General features: G+C 33.3%; 1 protein-coding gene across 19 annotated transcripts in view; it reads left to right on the forward strand.

Moving 5' to 3' along the window:
* CHD9 (chromodomain helicase DNA binding protein 9) overlaps nt 1-16,767 on the forward strand; it is a 244,763-nt gene that overhangs the window by 173,607 nt on the left and 54,389 nt on the right. For all 19 annotated transcript variants that reach the window (XM_059043684.2, XM_059043692.2, XM_059043691.2 and 16 more), the window contains 7 exons: nt 509-704; nt 1,409-1,576; nt 2,268-2,447; nt 6,829-6,939; nt 11,447-11,643; nt 12,107-12,306; nt 16,375-16,534. In XM_059043684.2, the coding sequence (XP_058899667.1) occupies nt 509-704; nt 1,409-1,576; nt 2,268-2,447; nt 6,829-6,939; nt 11,447-11,643; nt 12,107-12,306; nt 16,375-16,534 (1,212 nt within the window). The remainder of the gene's footprint in view (nt 1-508; nt 705-1,408; nt 1,577-2,267; nt 2,448-6,828; nt 6,940-11,446; nt 11,644-12,106; nt 12,307-16,374; nt 16,535-16,767) is intronic.

Genomic DNA, 16,767 nt, shown 5'->3' on the forward strand with positions numbered 1-16,767 from the left:
TTGTTTTTATTGATGTTAAATGAGGAAGGATACAAGAAGTTAAAATTCAATTGCTTGGCAGTGATGACTATAAAGGATTAGCATTATAGGTTGCCCTTAATAAATTATAGTTTACAAGCAAGTTTATCAGTTGAGAGAATAGCATGATTGAGGTAGAGAGAAATGTTTTTAAGCTTCTTATATAGAGTTTTATGAAAGTTTTTGCTTCTTGCCCAAAAAAAAAATCGTTTGTTACAATAAGATCAATAAAGTATATTAATTGTAAAGGTATTTTACCTATACATCCAGGAATGCAGAGATTTTGTGACTTTGTGTTAGTTTGTGTTTCCTACTTTGTACCAACACTGAGAAGAATAAAACCATAGAAACTAGTTGGGGTAATATCACTTCTTAATTTTGTAGTAAACATAATGTTGCAGGAAAACAGATATGTGTCTGTCACGTTTGGTAGAATGCCTTCATTTTCATTATACTCATCTATCTAAATTTATTGCATTTCATTTGATAGATATTTATATGAGCGAATTGATGGAAGAGTCAGAGGGAATCTTCGACAAGCTGCTATAGATCGATTTAGTAAACCTGATTCAGATCGATTTGTCTTTCTTCTTTGTACCCGAGCTGGTGGGTTGGGCATCAACTTAACTGCAGCTGATACATGTATAATTTTTGATTCTGATTGGAATCCTCAAAACGACCTTCAGGTAAACAAATTCCTTGGCTAAGAGAATTTTTATAATTGATATTATTCTTGAGAATATACCTCGGCTTAATAAAAGATAATGTTTTAACCTCTCATGTGTATAACGTAGTTCAAAATTTATCAGACAAGTTTTAAGTTTAGGAAGCCGAGATTAAATGTGAAGCTCTTATGTAATCTCTGATGTCTCTACTTCCAACATGTCTGCATATTAGATAATTAGTTCTTTCTTTGTTTAAATAAAATTTAGGCCTCCAGAGTTGTTCACCTTGGGTTTTTACTTCCCTCAGAATTACCCAGCTTAACTAAAATATATTGAAAAGATTGTTGATAATGTAGTAGAAAAAAAATTAGAAATTTAGGGTTAGATTTTAAGTTTAAAGCAAGAGGCTAAAAAAACTCTGTTCACAGAGTTTATGTTCCTGTCTAGAATTATGCTGATGACACTCTCTTTAATAAATATATTTCTTCATGGATTTATAGTCTCTGAAATATGTTTAAATTTTAATTTATTGCTGATTGTGGAATCATGTCTCATTTTAGTAAGTTCTACCTTCATTTCCAGAGAAAGGTTATATGCAATTCAAGAGCAAGAGTGTCTAAAAATTCTTGCACATACTTTTATATTCCATCAAGATAGTTTAATGTGTAATTCCTTTTGTGCTATTTTATAAATTAATTTAATCTATAACTTCTCATTTTTTATAGGCCCAAGCTCGTTGCCACAGAATCGGTCAGAATAAAGCAGTTAAAGTCTACCGACTAGTAACTCGTAACTCATATGAAAGAGAGATGTTTGACCGAGCCAGTCTGAAACTGGGTCTAGATAAGGCTGTATTACAGAGCATGAGTGGAAGAGAAAGTAATGTTGGTGGTGTGCGTATATTTTCTTCTTCACCTGGAGTTTTCCTGTTTTTGTTTATATTTAGTTTAAACCTCAGATAGCATATTATTTAATTTTGATCCATGCTAAACAGTAGATAGATACTTTTATGTAAGGAGGAATGTCAGAACAGAGCTATATTTAGTTAGTACTTTTGGAAACTGTTCTGTCTATATAGCGTCAATGCTTGTGAATTCTAAGAATGTGTTTTCAAGTAGAAATTCTTCCTTTCAGGACATTTGTATCATGGCACAGCAAAGTAGAATTTGTGTTTTTCTGCATTTTTTCTATAAACAGTTTTTCAAACTGTTTTTTAGGGCCAAACTATTAGCGTTGGCTTTCTCTTGCTATAAATGATGTTTTGGACATTTTTTCCCCTCAAAATCTTATTTATATCTTGTGCTTATAACAACTTTCGAATCCTAGTACTAAAAAGAACCTTGAGAGGTTACCTGCCCCAGAGGTTTTGTTTTAACTGGAGTTATTTTAGGCAAATGGCAAATCTTACTTTAAAGATAGTAAAGAGTCAACAACCTCAATATGTTCTTTCAGAGAATTCTCTCAGGTACATCCCAAGACCCAAATGCAATTTAAACATGACTTCTGTGTTATTTAACATTCTTTCAGGATACTTTCTCATTTCATGAACTTGAAAAAACTATTACCAAAATTTTGTCTCTTTAGATTCAACAGCTTTCCAAAAAGGAAATAGAAGATCTGCTTCGAAGAGGTGCTTATGGTGCCATTATGGAAGAAGAAGATGAAGGCTCTAAATTCTGTGAAGAAGATATTGATCAGATTTTACTACGTCGTACAAAAACCATTACAATTGAATCAGAAGGACGTGGGTCAACATTTGCCAAGGTAACAGTGAATGATATTTTATTTAAAAAAAAAAAAAAAACTTGTAATGTTCTCTCATAAAAAAAATTTAACTGTCTCTTACTCTACTAATTATTTGAGGAGCATCTACTTAATGTTTAAATAAACTGAATTACTCAAAAGAAGAAGGTAATATATTCTTTTCCTTCATTATTTCTGATCTCTCACATCAAATTTCACATGTACTCTTCTGATGCTAGTGAAATGGAGTAGGAGTAATAACTGGAAATGGTTCTAAGTATTAATCAGAGTAGAACATTTGAAGTCAGACTTAGAAATCAAAGAACATATATGCCAGACTTCCCTGGTGGTGCAGTGGTTAAGAATCTGCCTGCCAATGCAAGGGATACGGGTTTGAGCCCTGGCCCGGGAAGATCCCACATGCCGCGGAGGAACTAAGCCCATGTGCCACAACTACTGAAGCCCGCGTGCCTAGAGCCCGTGCTCCACAACAAGAGAAGCCACAGCAATGAGAAGCCCGTGCACCACAACAAAGAGTAGCCCCCGCTCACTACAACTAGAGAAAGCCCAGGCACAGCAACAAAGACCCAACACAGTCAAAAATAAATAAATTAATTAATTAATTAAAAAATATATATATATATATGCCAAAGTCAGAGCAAAATATAAGTAATATAATGTAGGAGGTTAAATCATCTTACATTAACTTATAATAATTTAAAGTACTTCAAGGAGAGAAAGGATTTCTAATTTAATTTTAAATATTTAAATCAAGTTTGGGGAGGATAAAATGAAATTTGTGTCTTGAAAAGAAATATTAATAACTGTATCACCCTTATTTGGGGAAAACATTTTAAAAGTTTACTAACTGCCTGTATGTTCTTCCCCCCAACCCCCAATAGAGACATGGTAAACCTATATCTTGCATTCATCTGAAGAGTTTTTTATTGCAGTATTCTGTCCCACCTGCACTGATTCATACAGGTTTTCTCCTTTCCACTTTACTTCCTTTCTACATTTTCTTCATTCATCCCCTCTCCACTTCCAACCCAGAAGTCTTTCTTCATCTTTATGGAGAGCGCTGTAGTATATAGCAGGTAGTCCAGGTGCTACACCAAAAGTAATGATACCAATCTTCATATGAAAATTTTTTTCTTGCATTCATTCAGGAAACAAATGTAATTTTGTGTTAGGTACTTTACTAAGTGTTGGGAACACTAAAATGAAAGGATTTTCGTTGCTGAAAAAAGTAAAGAAGAAAGTATTAATTCTGCGTAAAATGGGAGAACAGCAAATCAAGAAAGCCTTTTCAGGGAAGATAACATTTGAGCTGAGTCTTGAAGGAAGTTTGAATTTCATTGTGTTACAAAAAGAGAAAACCACATAAATGAATTATATGTTACTAACCTACAAGGACGATTTCAAGAACTATGGTGTAGGTGTGTATGGATGCACAGTGTAAATTAAATGGAGATGAATATGAAGGTTAGGGAGGTTGGACCCGAATTGTGAAGGGCTCAAAAAAATTCCATTGTGAGGAATTTGAACTTGATCCTGAGGCAGTTAAAAAGCTTTGAAATCCCTTCAAGCAGAAAATGGGCATAATGTGTTCTGGTTTAGAAATTTTACTGTAGCAGCAGTGTAGACAATGAGATTGAAATGAGAGGCATAGAGACCAGATAAGAGGCTTCTATAGGCTGTGACGATGGGCAAACCAGGGCACTGGAGACCCACTTGAATTAACAGGAATTGATGACCAGTTAGAAATTTGTGGAAGGAGGAGTCAAAAATAACTTGAAGATAAATTTCTGGCCCAAGTAGCTAGGAGGGTCATGGTGTCATTAAGTAAGATAAAGAATTCAGGAGAAGGAAGTTTATATGGAGAAAATAAAATATTGGAGCTGTTATATTTGTCACATTTACAGGGCATCCAAGTGGAGATGTCCAGGAGAGTTGGCTAGATATAGATTTGGGAGTTAATAAAGAAAAAAGCAGAAGAAAGTAGTATTGTGGAAACAAAAGGAATACTGCAGAAGTAAAGTATAAGGTTGAGAACTAAAACTAGTCACGATTGGGTAGATACACCCTGGCTCTATCTTCTTTCCTGAGAAATCTTGTTTCCTTTGGATTCCTTGGTCTTACTCAAGTTGTCAATACGCTATGTACAGATACTTTTCCCCTCATGCCTGAAATTATCCAAAATTTAATTTAACCAAACGGTATTAGTCACAGAAATCACCGTTGTTGATTAGGCCAAGTATAGGGATATTCTCCTTAAAGTTTTTTTTTTAAATTAATGAAGGCATATCCTCATTTACAATGTTAATGATAATAATCATGGAAAGTCAGAAAGTCAGTGATTACATGTCAGATTCCAAGAAGGCTTTGTGCAGCGCCCCAGCAGTGGTCCCAAGCAGCCGCTCTGCTCTGCTACAGCACTCTGACTGGGGAATTTGGTGGGGCCCTGAAACAAGGATTTCTGCCGGCCCTACAGTCTGACAAGTCTCCCAGGCAAGGAGCTGAGGAGAGCATCTCCTGACTCCATCTCACCAGAGGAGCGGACACCTGGAAGCTCCTTCTATTTATCCTTATAGAAGTTTAGCATGCATGTTTCAAGCCCTTTTGTTAAAGCATTGTATATCTTCACTGTGTATTTCATTTTTATAAAGCACTTTGATAAATTTTCTTTGAAACAGCATATCTATTTTTAGGAACTTAAGTTGCAAATAATGGTTATTTATGAATCACAGTGTTGAACTATAATGTCTAAAGTTAGGTCCAATGAAAAGATTTTATAATTTCTGCAACATTTAAGAAAGTAAATCATTTATATTTTCTTTTTTTCCTCTGTAATTTCTTAAGTTTTTACAATGCTTATGCAGTATTTTTTTGTAAGGAAAAGAGTTTTTAAAATAAAGATAGGCAGTGACTCATTTTTCTGTATTTCTCATATTCTGTATTGCATTTTTTAGGAGACATATCTATGTAAAAATGAGATGGAAATAAAGTAGAAGAATACCAGAAAATGAACCGTCTAGGGCAAATAGGTTTGAAATTCTTCTTGTAACCTAATTTCTTAATATTCATGTAGTATTTCATTTTTAAAAAAAATTAGTTATTTTGGCTACACTGGGTCTTCATTGTAGCACACAAGCTCTCTAGTTGTGGCATACAGGCTTCTCTAGTTGTGACGTGAGAGCTCTAAAGCGTGTGGGCTCGGTAGTTGCAGTGCATGAGCGTAGTTGCGGTATGTGGGATCTTAGTTGCCCCACCATGGATTGAACCCAGGCCCCCTGCGTTGGGAGTGCAGAGTTGTAACCACTGGACCACCTGGGAAGTCCCTATTCGTGTAGTATTTCCTTTCTTTTTTTATTTTATTTTATTTTCTTAACATTTTTATCAGAGAATAATTGCTTTACAATAGTATGTTAGTTTCTGCTTTATAACAAAGTGAATCATCTATACATATACATATATCCCCATATTTCCTCCCTCTTGCATCTCCCTCCCGCCCTCCCTATCCCACCCCTCTAGGTGGTCACAAAGCACCGACTGATCTCCCTGTGCTATGCAGCTGTTTCCCACTACCTATTGATTTTACATTTGGTAGTGTATATATGTCCATGCCACTCTCTCACTTCGTCCCAGCTTACCCTTCCCCCTCCCCATGTCCTCAAGTCCATTCTCTATGTCTCCGTCTTTATTCCTGTCCTGCCCCTAGGTTCTTCAGAACCATTTTTTTTTAATTCCATATATATGTATCATCGTACGGTATTTGTTTTTCTCTTTCTGACTTACTTCACTCTGTATGACAGACTCTGGGTCCATCCACCTCACTACAAATAACTCAATTTCGTTTCTTTTTATGGCTGAGTAGTATTCCATTGTATATATATGCCACATCTTCTTTATCCATTCATCTGTTGATGGACACTTAGGTTGCATCCATGTGCTGGCTATTGTGAATAGTACTGCAGTGAACACTGTGATACATGACTCTTTTTGAATTATGATTTTCTCTGGGTATATGCCCAGTAGTGGGATTGCTGGGTTGTTGTGTAGTATTTCTGAAATGTAGTTTTGTATCCTGTATGGTTTTTTGACCAAAAAGATTTGATCCCTGCTTACCCAAAGTATAAAAGTCAAACAACAATAATAACTTCTTTAATTTTGCTCCTAAAACTCCAGCCTGTGTTAGTATTAAGCCTTTTGCCTTAAGCAGATGCTGTGCTATGTTTCAGACCGTTGTAGTTTGAAACGTACTTTGAGTGTATGTGTGTATATGCTGAATTCAAATTCTATCCACACTAAATGTACAGAGATAAGGTTTTAGATATACTTTGATAGATTTTTTTCCTCTAAGTTTCAAAACATTTTGAAAAACTTCCATTATGTATTTCAGGCAAGTTTTGTGGCATCTGGAAACCGAACAGATATTTCCTTAGATGATCCCAACTTTTGGCAAAAATGGGCGAAAAAGGCAGAAATAGATATAGATGCCATCAGTGGTAGAGTAAGTATTTATTTCCCTTTAAAAAAAATTACCTCTGAGAATACTTTGGTAATATTATTATAATATTTTAAGGTGTTCAACTGTGTACTTACTGAAATAAATTTATCTGAATAAATAAATTGATGCAGGGCTGTAGAATGATAACGTTGAGTTAGGCACTACTTCAGTTTAATTCTTCTGATATTTGTCGTGATAGGTTGTAATACAGGGAAAGTTTAATTTTGGAGGTTATTTTTGTTCTTAAAATTATAGTATGTTTTTTAATTTCTAAAATGTCTTCAAATAATGGATTACTTTTATTTCGCTTTTTAACCTTCTTTTTGTTATTTTGGTGTCAGATACCATTAATGATGATCTAGTCAATTACAAAAGGAGAAAAAAAAGCAGTCAAGAAAGTGGCATCTTCAAAATCTGACAAAGAACTATAAAAAATTTAAGATCCAGTCCTACTTATGTACATAGATCTAGCTATGCTTAGTAAGTATTATGAAATTAAAAAAATAAAGAAAGTGGCATTTTTAAATTGTTTCTTTTATAACATCCCTTGGAGTTAAGGAAGAAAGGGCCAAAAAGCTAGCACAGAATTCATGGAACTGATAATAACGTAACTGTTCACTTCAAAAGACACCTACCTGTCTAATAATTTATAGGAATCAATTTTTTTGAGCCTCACCTACTACCAAAATAACTGCTAAATGATTAAAAGAAATTTATATTAAGCATTGATGCATGGGATCTATTTTAATAGATAACCTTATAAGATGTAAAACTTCACAATGAGGAATAATGCCACTGTCCAATAATAATTATTATTTAATATAGTTTGGAAATATGTATAATTCTGTATGAAACACTATAAAAAAGTAAATTAGAAAGAGATATTTATTAAAATATTACTATTTTCATATTGACATGTTTATATACCTTAAAAAGTCGATGGAATTTGGAAACCACTTTAAAATTAATAGATGAATTCGTGAATTAACTGATAGAAGATAAATATGCCATTTAGCCTTCTTAAATATCAGTACTAACAGCAGTAGAAAAATATATGGAAGAGGAAGTCTACTTTGTAGTAGAAAAAAAATTTTAGAACACTTAGGGGAATACCTACTGGACGTATATGATTTCAGTAAAGTGAATTACCAAATTTAATTGTGAGATTTGTGAATTGGGAAGAAAAACTACATCTTTTAAACATTTGTAGGTTCAGTTAATAACATAGAAATGCAGCCCCAATCAAAATGTTAATAATTTGTTCATATAACCAGACAAAATCTAAAATTCCCCTAGAAGAATAAATACTTAACAATATTAAATCCACTTTTAGGAATCTGTCTTACAGCAATAATCACACATGTACAATGATAATGTAGTACAGTGATGTACTTCGCAACATTTTTCATTTTAGAAAAAAATTAGAAACTAATTGTTACTTTTATACTGTCTAACGCAGTAAGTAAAAGTAATTATGTAGATCCCTATGTACTCACATAGAGCTGTAAGATAAGACAGTTAACTTTAAAAAGAAATAGACTTCCCTGGTGGCACAGTGGTTGAGAGTCCGCCTGCCAATGCAGGGGACACTGGTTCATGCCCCAGTCTGGGAAGATCCCACATGCCACAGAATGGCTAGTCCCATGAGCCGTCGCCGCTGAGCCTGCGCATCCGGAGCCTGTGCTCTGCAGTGGGAGAGGCCACAACAGTGAGAGGCCCGTGTACCACAAAAAAAAAAAAAAAAAAAAGGAAATAGAACAATACTTACAGTGTGATGTTTGTTTATGATTTTTCAAAAGTATTATAATGGTAATACGCAGACACTCATACATTTGTGCTGGATCCAACTAGAGCACACTGTGCGCCAAGTACCATTCTCACATTATGGCTAAAATGAACTAGACAGATGAATCACTGCTTCAATAGAGCTTACAAATTCTGGTGGGTAATTAAACGAATATATAACAATTTCTGAGACTGAAGAAAATAAAATGGTAAGATGGTAGAGAATGCCTGGAGGAGTGGAGATAGCATTAGGGAAAGTGGTCAAGGGAGGTCACTCTGAGGGGACATCTGTGCTGAGATTTGAATGATGAGAATGAGCCAACAGCGTAAAGACATGAGATAAAACTTGCAAGGTAGAGGGAATGGCAGTGAGCCATTGTTTGAAATAAGCTTACTGTGTTCCAGAAATAGAAATGGCATTGTGTCAGAATGTAGGGAGGTAGTGAGAGTGATGACAGGTTAGGTCAGAGATGATGGGTATGGCTCATATCAATAGGGCCTTATAGATTATCCTAAGGAGTTATGGATTTTATAAATAAACTTATATAAGCATATAGTCATGTAATACTTTGCAGTTATGTTTTCTAATTTGTACTCTTCTGACAAGAAGTACTGTGAAGACACACTGGCATTACTTACTATATGTTAAAACATAAAAGCATATCAACATATTATAAAAGAACCATGATACTGAGAGGAGTGTATACAGAGCAAAGAATAGAATAAGAACAGGAGAAGATCAAATTACAGGATGTAAATAAAGAAATAGCATTAGAGAAAAAGGGATTATTTAATAATCATGATTAGAATTTGAGTTAGCATTGGAGGAACATTTTAATAATATACTCTATACCAAGTAAACTCCAATTTCTGATAAAAACTTTATTTTTGAAACAAAGCATGAAAAAATAGTAAAAATAGATTTATCTTTTATCAAATATTTGGTGGGAAAACATTCTAAATTAGAAACAAACCATAAAGGAAATAATTGGCATATTCAAATATATGACCAAAAATTATGTAATGGAAAATTAAAAATGCAATCAGACTGGTGACTGTTTGTAGCAGAAATATATATGAAAGTTAATATTTTTATTATATAAAAGCTAATGTAAATTGATCACAAGTAGAAATAAATCAAAATCTTAAAAGATTATGGGCAAAAAACACTTGAAAATTTACTCAAGAGAAAATACAATTATGGTTGTTTTTTTTTTTTAAGTTGGGACCAGGGAAAGGGACAACTCTTTTTAATTAAGTAATTATTTTTATTGAAGTAGGTTGATTTACGATGTTTTAGTTTCAGGTGTACAACAAAGTGTTTGTTATAAATACATAATTTTTTTTCAGATTCTTTTAAGCTTATTACAAAATACTGAGTATAGTTCCCTGTGTCATACAGTAGGTTCTTGTCAACTCTTTCTTATATAGAAGATGCCAATTAATAAATGTAGAAGGAATAAGAGAAATAGAAAATCTCAATTAATCCACCCCATTGATGAATTCTAAAATTAGTGTGTAGAATTTAAGGAGAAGCAGAATTTTTATATATCTTCAAAGTATAACTTCCAAAATATTTTTTAATTACAAAAGGAAAACTAGTAAGTTTACAGTGGAAAACCTTAATAGAGAAGGTTAATGTCACCAAGTATTAAGAGATAGTAACATTATGTACCCCTTTAAGTTCAGTGCACTGTGTTCCTACTGTTGTGGGACAGCAGAACCTACATGGTCTGGTCCCTGCTTCCCCTCCGAGCGTTTACCCTCTCCTGCTCTAGGACTTGAACATAGAATACCTTTTCAGGTCCATTACTGTTTTCTTCACTTATAGTGCCATCTCCTCCTTGAATGCCTAGCAAACTACTTCTCATTCTTGAAGATCTCTTTCTAGTATCACTACTTTGTAAATCTTTCTGACTTTTTTGGCACCCATCTTATAAAATATTGCATCCTGAATAGCATTTATTTGTTTACACGTTAAACTGAGCGTCAAGACTGTGAATTTCTCATGAGCAGAAAGCTATCTTAGTCATAGCCCATAACATAGTGCCTAACTTAGAGAAATTGCTCAATAAAGATAAAAGTTTGTCAACTTAAGTTGTTTTGAATGAATTAAACTGCATTGAACATAGTGAGGTTCATATACTTATTACCTTGCTTGTTGTATATTAGTGTAAGTCTTCTGGAAAGCACTGAAACATGATTCTAGATTCATAAAATAATTATGCCCTTTGACCAATGTTTCCATTTCTGCATATTTCACTTCCTTTAGACTTATCTTTAGGATAAACTTAGATTACAAAGATTTACTTTTTAGCATTATATATTTTAAAAATTTAAAACAATCTATTTGTATTAATTCAAATTACATTATGAATTAATTAGGTAAAGAAAATTATGATGCATAAATTCAGTTTAAAATATAGTTTATGGTTGTTGTAGAAGCACAATACAGTAACTTTCACATTAATAATAAAGCCATATACCAATTTTTTTTAATCCTATGATTGTAATATGAAATTATGACAAATGGTAATAAGGATTTTAAAGGAATATAAAAATTTTATGTTAATTTGGTAGGTCAGTGGAATTGTTAGTAACTTCTTTGTTCTGGCTTTATAAAATTATTTTATTGTTTGTATAGTTTGAAAGGTAAAAATGTAAAATATTGTTATAAGCAAAATAATAAAAGGACCTTCAAGTAATAGCTGTTAAATTTTTACAGAACAGCTTGGTTATTGACACTCCAAGAATTAGGAAGCAAACAAGACCCTTCAGTGCCACAAAAGATGAATTGGCTGAATTATCTGAAGCTGAAAGTGAGGGAGATGAAAAGCCCAAACTCCGGAGACCCTGTGAGCGTTCGAATGGCTATGGAAGAACTGAATGCTTTAGAGTAGAGAAAAATCTGCTAGTTTATGGGTAAAATATTTATTTTTAATGTTTACTGTTAGTAGTCTGGTGTGCAAATTTACAGGAAACATATATTATATTCTAATGTACTTTTTATATTGTTAGAATCAATAAAATATATTTTTTAAGTACCATGCATTTATATATTTAACATATACTTAATAGCAATTGATGAGATATCTTTAAATTTTAATATTATAAATGTATTGCTAATATCAGACTCCTTGTGTTCTTAGATTTGCATATTCAGTAACACAAAATGGATAATGTTGTTATCCATTACTGAATAAAATATAGTAGAAATTACTATACCATGACTCTGCAGTTTATTCTATGGGGGAAATAAACTTTAATAGGTAAATCCTGTCAGTGCCAAAGCATGTTTTTTCAGGTTTCAGGCCTTTTATCCATGAGTTATGTTTTCTCTAGAATTTCACCCAATATTAATATAAATATGCCTTTTTTTAACTAGGTGGGGCCGATGGAGAGAGATTCTGTCTCATGGCCGTTTTAAAAGGCAGCTAAATGAGCACGACGTGGAAATAATTTGCCGAGCCCTCTTAGCTTATTGCCTTGTTCACTACCGAGGAGATGAGAAAATTAAAGGCTTCATATGGGATCTCATTACTCCAACTGAAGATGGGCAGACACGAGAGCTACAAAATCATCTAGGTAAGAACATTCTTTTATTTCCTTTTTAAATTTAGTTTTAGTTATGTAAGTAGCACTTAACATAGTACCCTATAAAATATTGAAGCATTTCAGATAATGGTAAAGAACCCTTAAGCTTCGCTCTCAATTCAAGTTCCAAGTTGGAAAAGACCAGTGTTATCAGTTTGGTTGGGTTTTATATACTGTTATCAAACATGTATTTGTTTACAAGTTGTTGACCCAATAGTACGTCTTAGAGGTCATCTCATCTGTACTCATGTAGATCTATTTTATTTTTTAAACTCCTGCTTAGTAGTCCATAGTATGGATATTTCTTAATTCATTTAGCATTTCCTTTGATGATGGGCATTTAGGATGTTTCCAATTTTAGATAATTGAAAAACAGGTTTTAGTGAAGATCCTTGTACGTTCCTCCTTGTGCACAGGAATAAATCTTCTACTAAAGTAAATATCAAGAAATGGAATTGTTGAGGTACAGCATATATATGTCCTTAGGACCTAAAATGTGGTCTGTGTGTTAACAGTGTCAGCATCTCCCAGGAGCTTCTTAGAAATGCAGGATCTTTGACCTTAGACTTACTGCATCAGAATCTACATTTTAACAAGTTCCTCAGCAATTAGTATGTATATTAAAATTTGGAGCACTGTGGTATATACATTTTAAATTGTTATAACTATTTTAATTTGCTGTCAGACCTGGCTGTGTCAATTTATAGTCCCATCCGGGGTATATACAAGTAGCATTTGCTCCATAACCCTACTAGGATTTGCTCCATAAGCCTACAAACATTTTTTTGTGTGTAAAATAATTGAATTTTCTATAAAGATAAAAATATTATTATGCCCTTAAATCGGCGTTACAATTTTATTCTATTTAATCAACAAATAAAGTGCCTGTTCTGCGCTTCTTGTGCAAAGTACTGGGAAGATGAGAAGAAACAACACAGACAAGATCCCTGAGCTCATGAACCTTACATTCTGGTCAGTCAGACAGACATAATAAGAAAGCAGATAAATTACCTAAATAATTATAGATTATGATGAGTACTGTGAAGTAAATAAACTACTGAGATTAAGAACAACAGAAAGCACCTAGTTTAGATTAGGGTGGTCACTGGAGGTCTGTCTTAATAGGAGGCAATAAAATTATTAATGTGAAGAGCTGATTTCTGGTAAAGATGGAAGATTCACACAAATATAATTTCACTCTTCTTGAGACCCAACTTGTATGTCAATAAAGGGAAAATAATTCAAGGCATTAAGCTTTATAAATTGTACAGGTATAAGTTTTAGTTTCTTTAACGATTAAATAGTGGAAAGGGAGGAAATGGGGAGGGTATCTATAAACCATTGGTTCACAACCAGACATATCTTGTGCCCTAATCTTCCTCCCACCCTGGGTTGTCACAGCTTTGAGCATGTTAATGGCATCTAGTTTGTAGAGACCACAAAAGCACAGACTGCCCCTACAGTGAAAAACTGTGCAGCTCAAAATAGCAATAGTGCCAAGATTGAAAACCCTGCTATAACCTGAAAGAGGTTTATGAGTCCTCAGCCAGTTGCAATGTGTGGGCCTTATTTGGATCCTGATTGAAACAAACAGCCTAGGGGAAATTTGTCTATTATCTTTATTAGATAATTATAAATTTGAATACTAAATATTAATTCAGTGTTATTGCATTTCTTAGGGCTGATGATGGTATTGTAGGTTTTTGTTTTTAAGGAAGCCTTATATTTTACATATGTTAAAAGATACTCAGACATTTATTAATGAAGTGGTGGTTGTCTTCGATTTATTTCAAAATAATGTTGGAGGTTGGGGAACAAACAGGATATAGATGAAGCCAAATTGGCTATGAATTGATAATTAATGAAGTTGGATGATAGGATCTCTAGTGATCCATCATATTATTCCATCTATTTTTGTATATGCTTAATTCCATAATTTAAAAATAAATAAGGATAAACCCTTAAAAGTAGAGAGAATGGAAAAGGAATTTTGGAACCTAGAAGCATTAGATTAGTGATGACTAACTTAACCAGCCAGAGAGAGCTGAATCTTAGGTCAATGGTAGGAACGGGCAACAACCAACTGATTTGCTTCATAGATTATCTAAAAGTTTCAGGAGTTTGTGACATCCATGACCTCTGAAAGTGGATATAAAGGACAGTGGCTTTGATTAAAAGTTGTTTAAAAGGGGGATCAGATCCCTAAATACCCTTTTCAACTCCATGTAGCCATGGTGAAGACTGACTGAATGTTTATTCTCTGGAGAAGATAAAATAGAGAATGTCTGCATTTCATTGGTATTTGCAACATGGAGCTACTAAATGGCTATTAAATGAATATGTATTGACAGTGTCATACTTAAGTAAGAAAACAAAGGAATTGTCCTTGATGAATATGACCAGACCAAAACTTAAAGATAATGACAGGAAAAAGCCAGCCAGAGAGTCAACAGTCAGCTCCACTCATTCAGCCTGCCTATCAACTTTTCTGTCATTCTTAAATATGAGCAAATAACCAAGGATACCAGGCATCTGAGGAACGTCTCCAACATGAGAGACTAGAAACAAACCACTAAAATGAACTTATAGGAAACAGACTATGAAAGGAGAAGACAACTTTTTAAAATTATCATTAATATCTGCAAAGATACTTCAGATATACTATGATTTTGAAAAAAGACTAAAGTACTGTAGAAACATTCAAGGCACAGACCTCTTAAAAATTACAAATTAACATGTAAAAATTAACATGCAGTTACATGAAAAAGTAAATAGGATTAAATATGAATCTGAGGAAATTATGGTAGGGAGAAATTTAAAAATATAAAACATCTCCATATTTTATTAGGAAAATTTCAATATGTATATTTTAAAATATGCACTGTTTAGTTTCCAAACCAACAAGGGCCAGGACTAGAATACAGAGCATTATTAACATAGACCAAAATGTAATTTAAGATGGAAGCATTAATTGAGATTAAAAAGGGATACTACATAATAAAAAAGACTAACCCATAAAAGAAGATATAACAAATATGAACTTGTATGCACTGAACAAAATAGTATCAAAATATAAAGGCAAAACCCACCAAAATCCTAATGGGACAAACCTACATAGTGCTTCTGTTTATCATTGTGATGAAACTCCTAGCTGGTAGAATATGGCAGGGAAAAGATATGAGACAAGAATTGAAAGGAAGAATCACAACTGTATTATTTGTAATCATGAAAACTTGTAAGTGAAACAACTCCAGCGTCATTGAAGAATAATAAGCAGGTGATATAGAATAGATTTTTACACAGCAGTTAAAATGGATGAATTAGAGGCTCCATGAATCAACAAGTATTTATAAATCTCAGAAAAAAATTAAAAATAATGTTACAGAATTGCATGTATAATGTAATGAAAGCTTAAATACTATTTCTCCAACACAGAAGTATAAACGTGTATGAAATGAAAATCACATTAAGGGTAGTGACTATCTCTGAGAAGGAAGGAGTGAATTGGACTTTATGTATTATTTCCTTTAATAAAAAACTGACCAAATATGGAATATGTTAAGATTAAGAGTGGGAATACTTTTTAAATTTTTGACATATTTCAGAACAAAAATGTCAAAGAAATCAAATGAATTTAGCTCTCTTAAACAGGAACCCAACAAAACCTAATCCATGTTATTAGTAACAATCAGTTTTGAAAATCAAGAGGCCACAACTTGTGTTTTTGTAACAAAGGAAGCAAAAAGTAAAGTAGAGGAAAAGGTTTGATCTTTCAGTTTTTACATTTGGAAAAAAATGTTTTGCAACATAGAGGTAATCAGAATGATTCATTAGAGATATGAAATCAGGTGGTTGGCGGAAATTGTATTAATATGTGCGTGGTATTGTGGACTTATCTTGTGATTGAGTTTATATTGTTACCATTAATATTTCAAAGATCTCTGTATAGCCTACACAGATGTCTGAAAGTCTCCAGAAATTTATTCCATTGAAAAAATGTTTCAAATTGAACGTCTTTATACAAATTATCCCTGATTTCATTTGTCCTTATTTTAACAGGCCTGTCAGCCCCTGTACCCAGAGGTCGAAAAGGGAAGAAAGTAAAGACTCAGACAAGCTCATTTGATATACAAAAAGCAGAATGGCTTCGAAAATACAATCCTGAGCAGCTACTTCAAGATGAAGGCTACAAAAAACATATAAAACACCACTGTAATAAGTAAGTAGTAGGGTATTTTTAACACAACCCATTACAAGTTTACTTCTGAATTTATTAACAATCTTAAAGCATGCTGATTTTGAGTACAGAGACAGTGTGGTCTAGGACCAATCCTAATCTTATTCTTGCCAGGGTATCCTTCAGCAAATCATGGTACCTCTTGTGTCACTTTTCATCAGCAGAGAGAGACAAAAAACTGACCTCCAAGTGATCTCATTATATCTTACTTGGAT

Source organism: Kogia breviceps, chromosome 18 (genome assembly GCF_026419965.1).
Source record: "Kogia breviceps isolate mKogBre1 chromosome 18, mKogBre1 haplotype 1, whole genome shotgun sequence".
In the NCBI taxonomy this organism is placed as follows: domain Eukaryota; kingdom Metazoa; phylum Chordata; class Mammalia; order Artiodactyla; family Physeteridae; genus Kogia; species Kogia breviceps.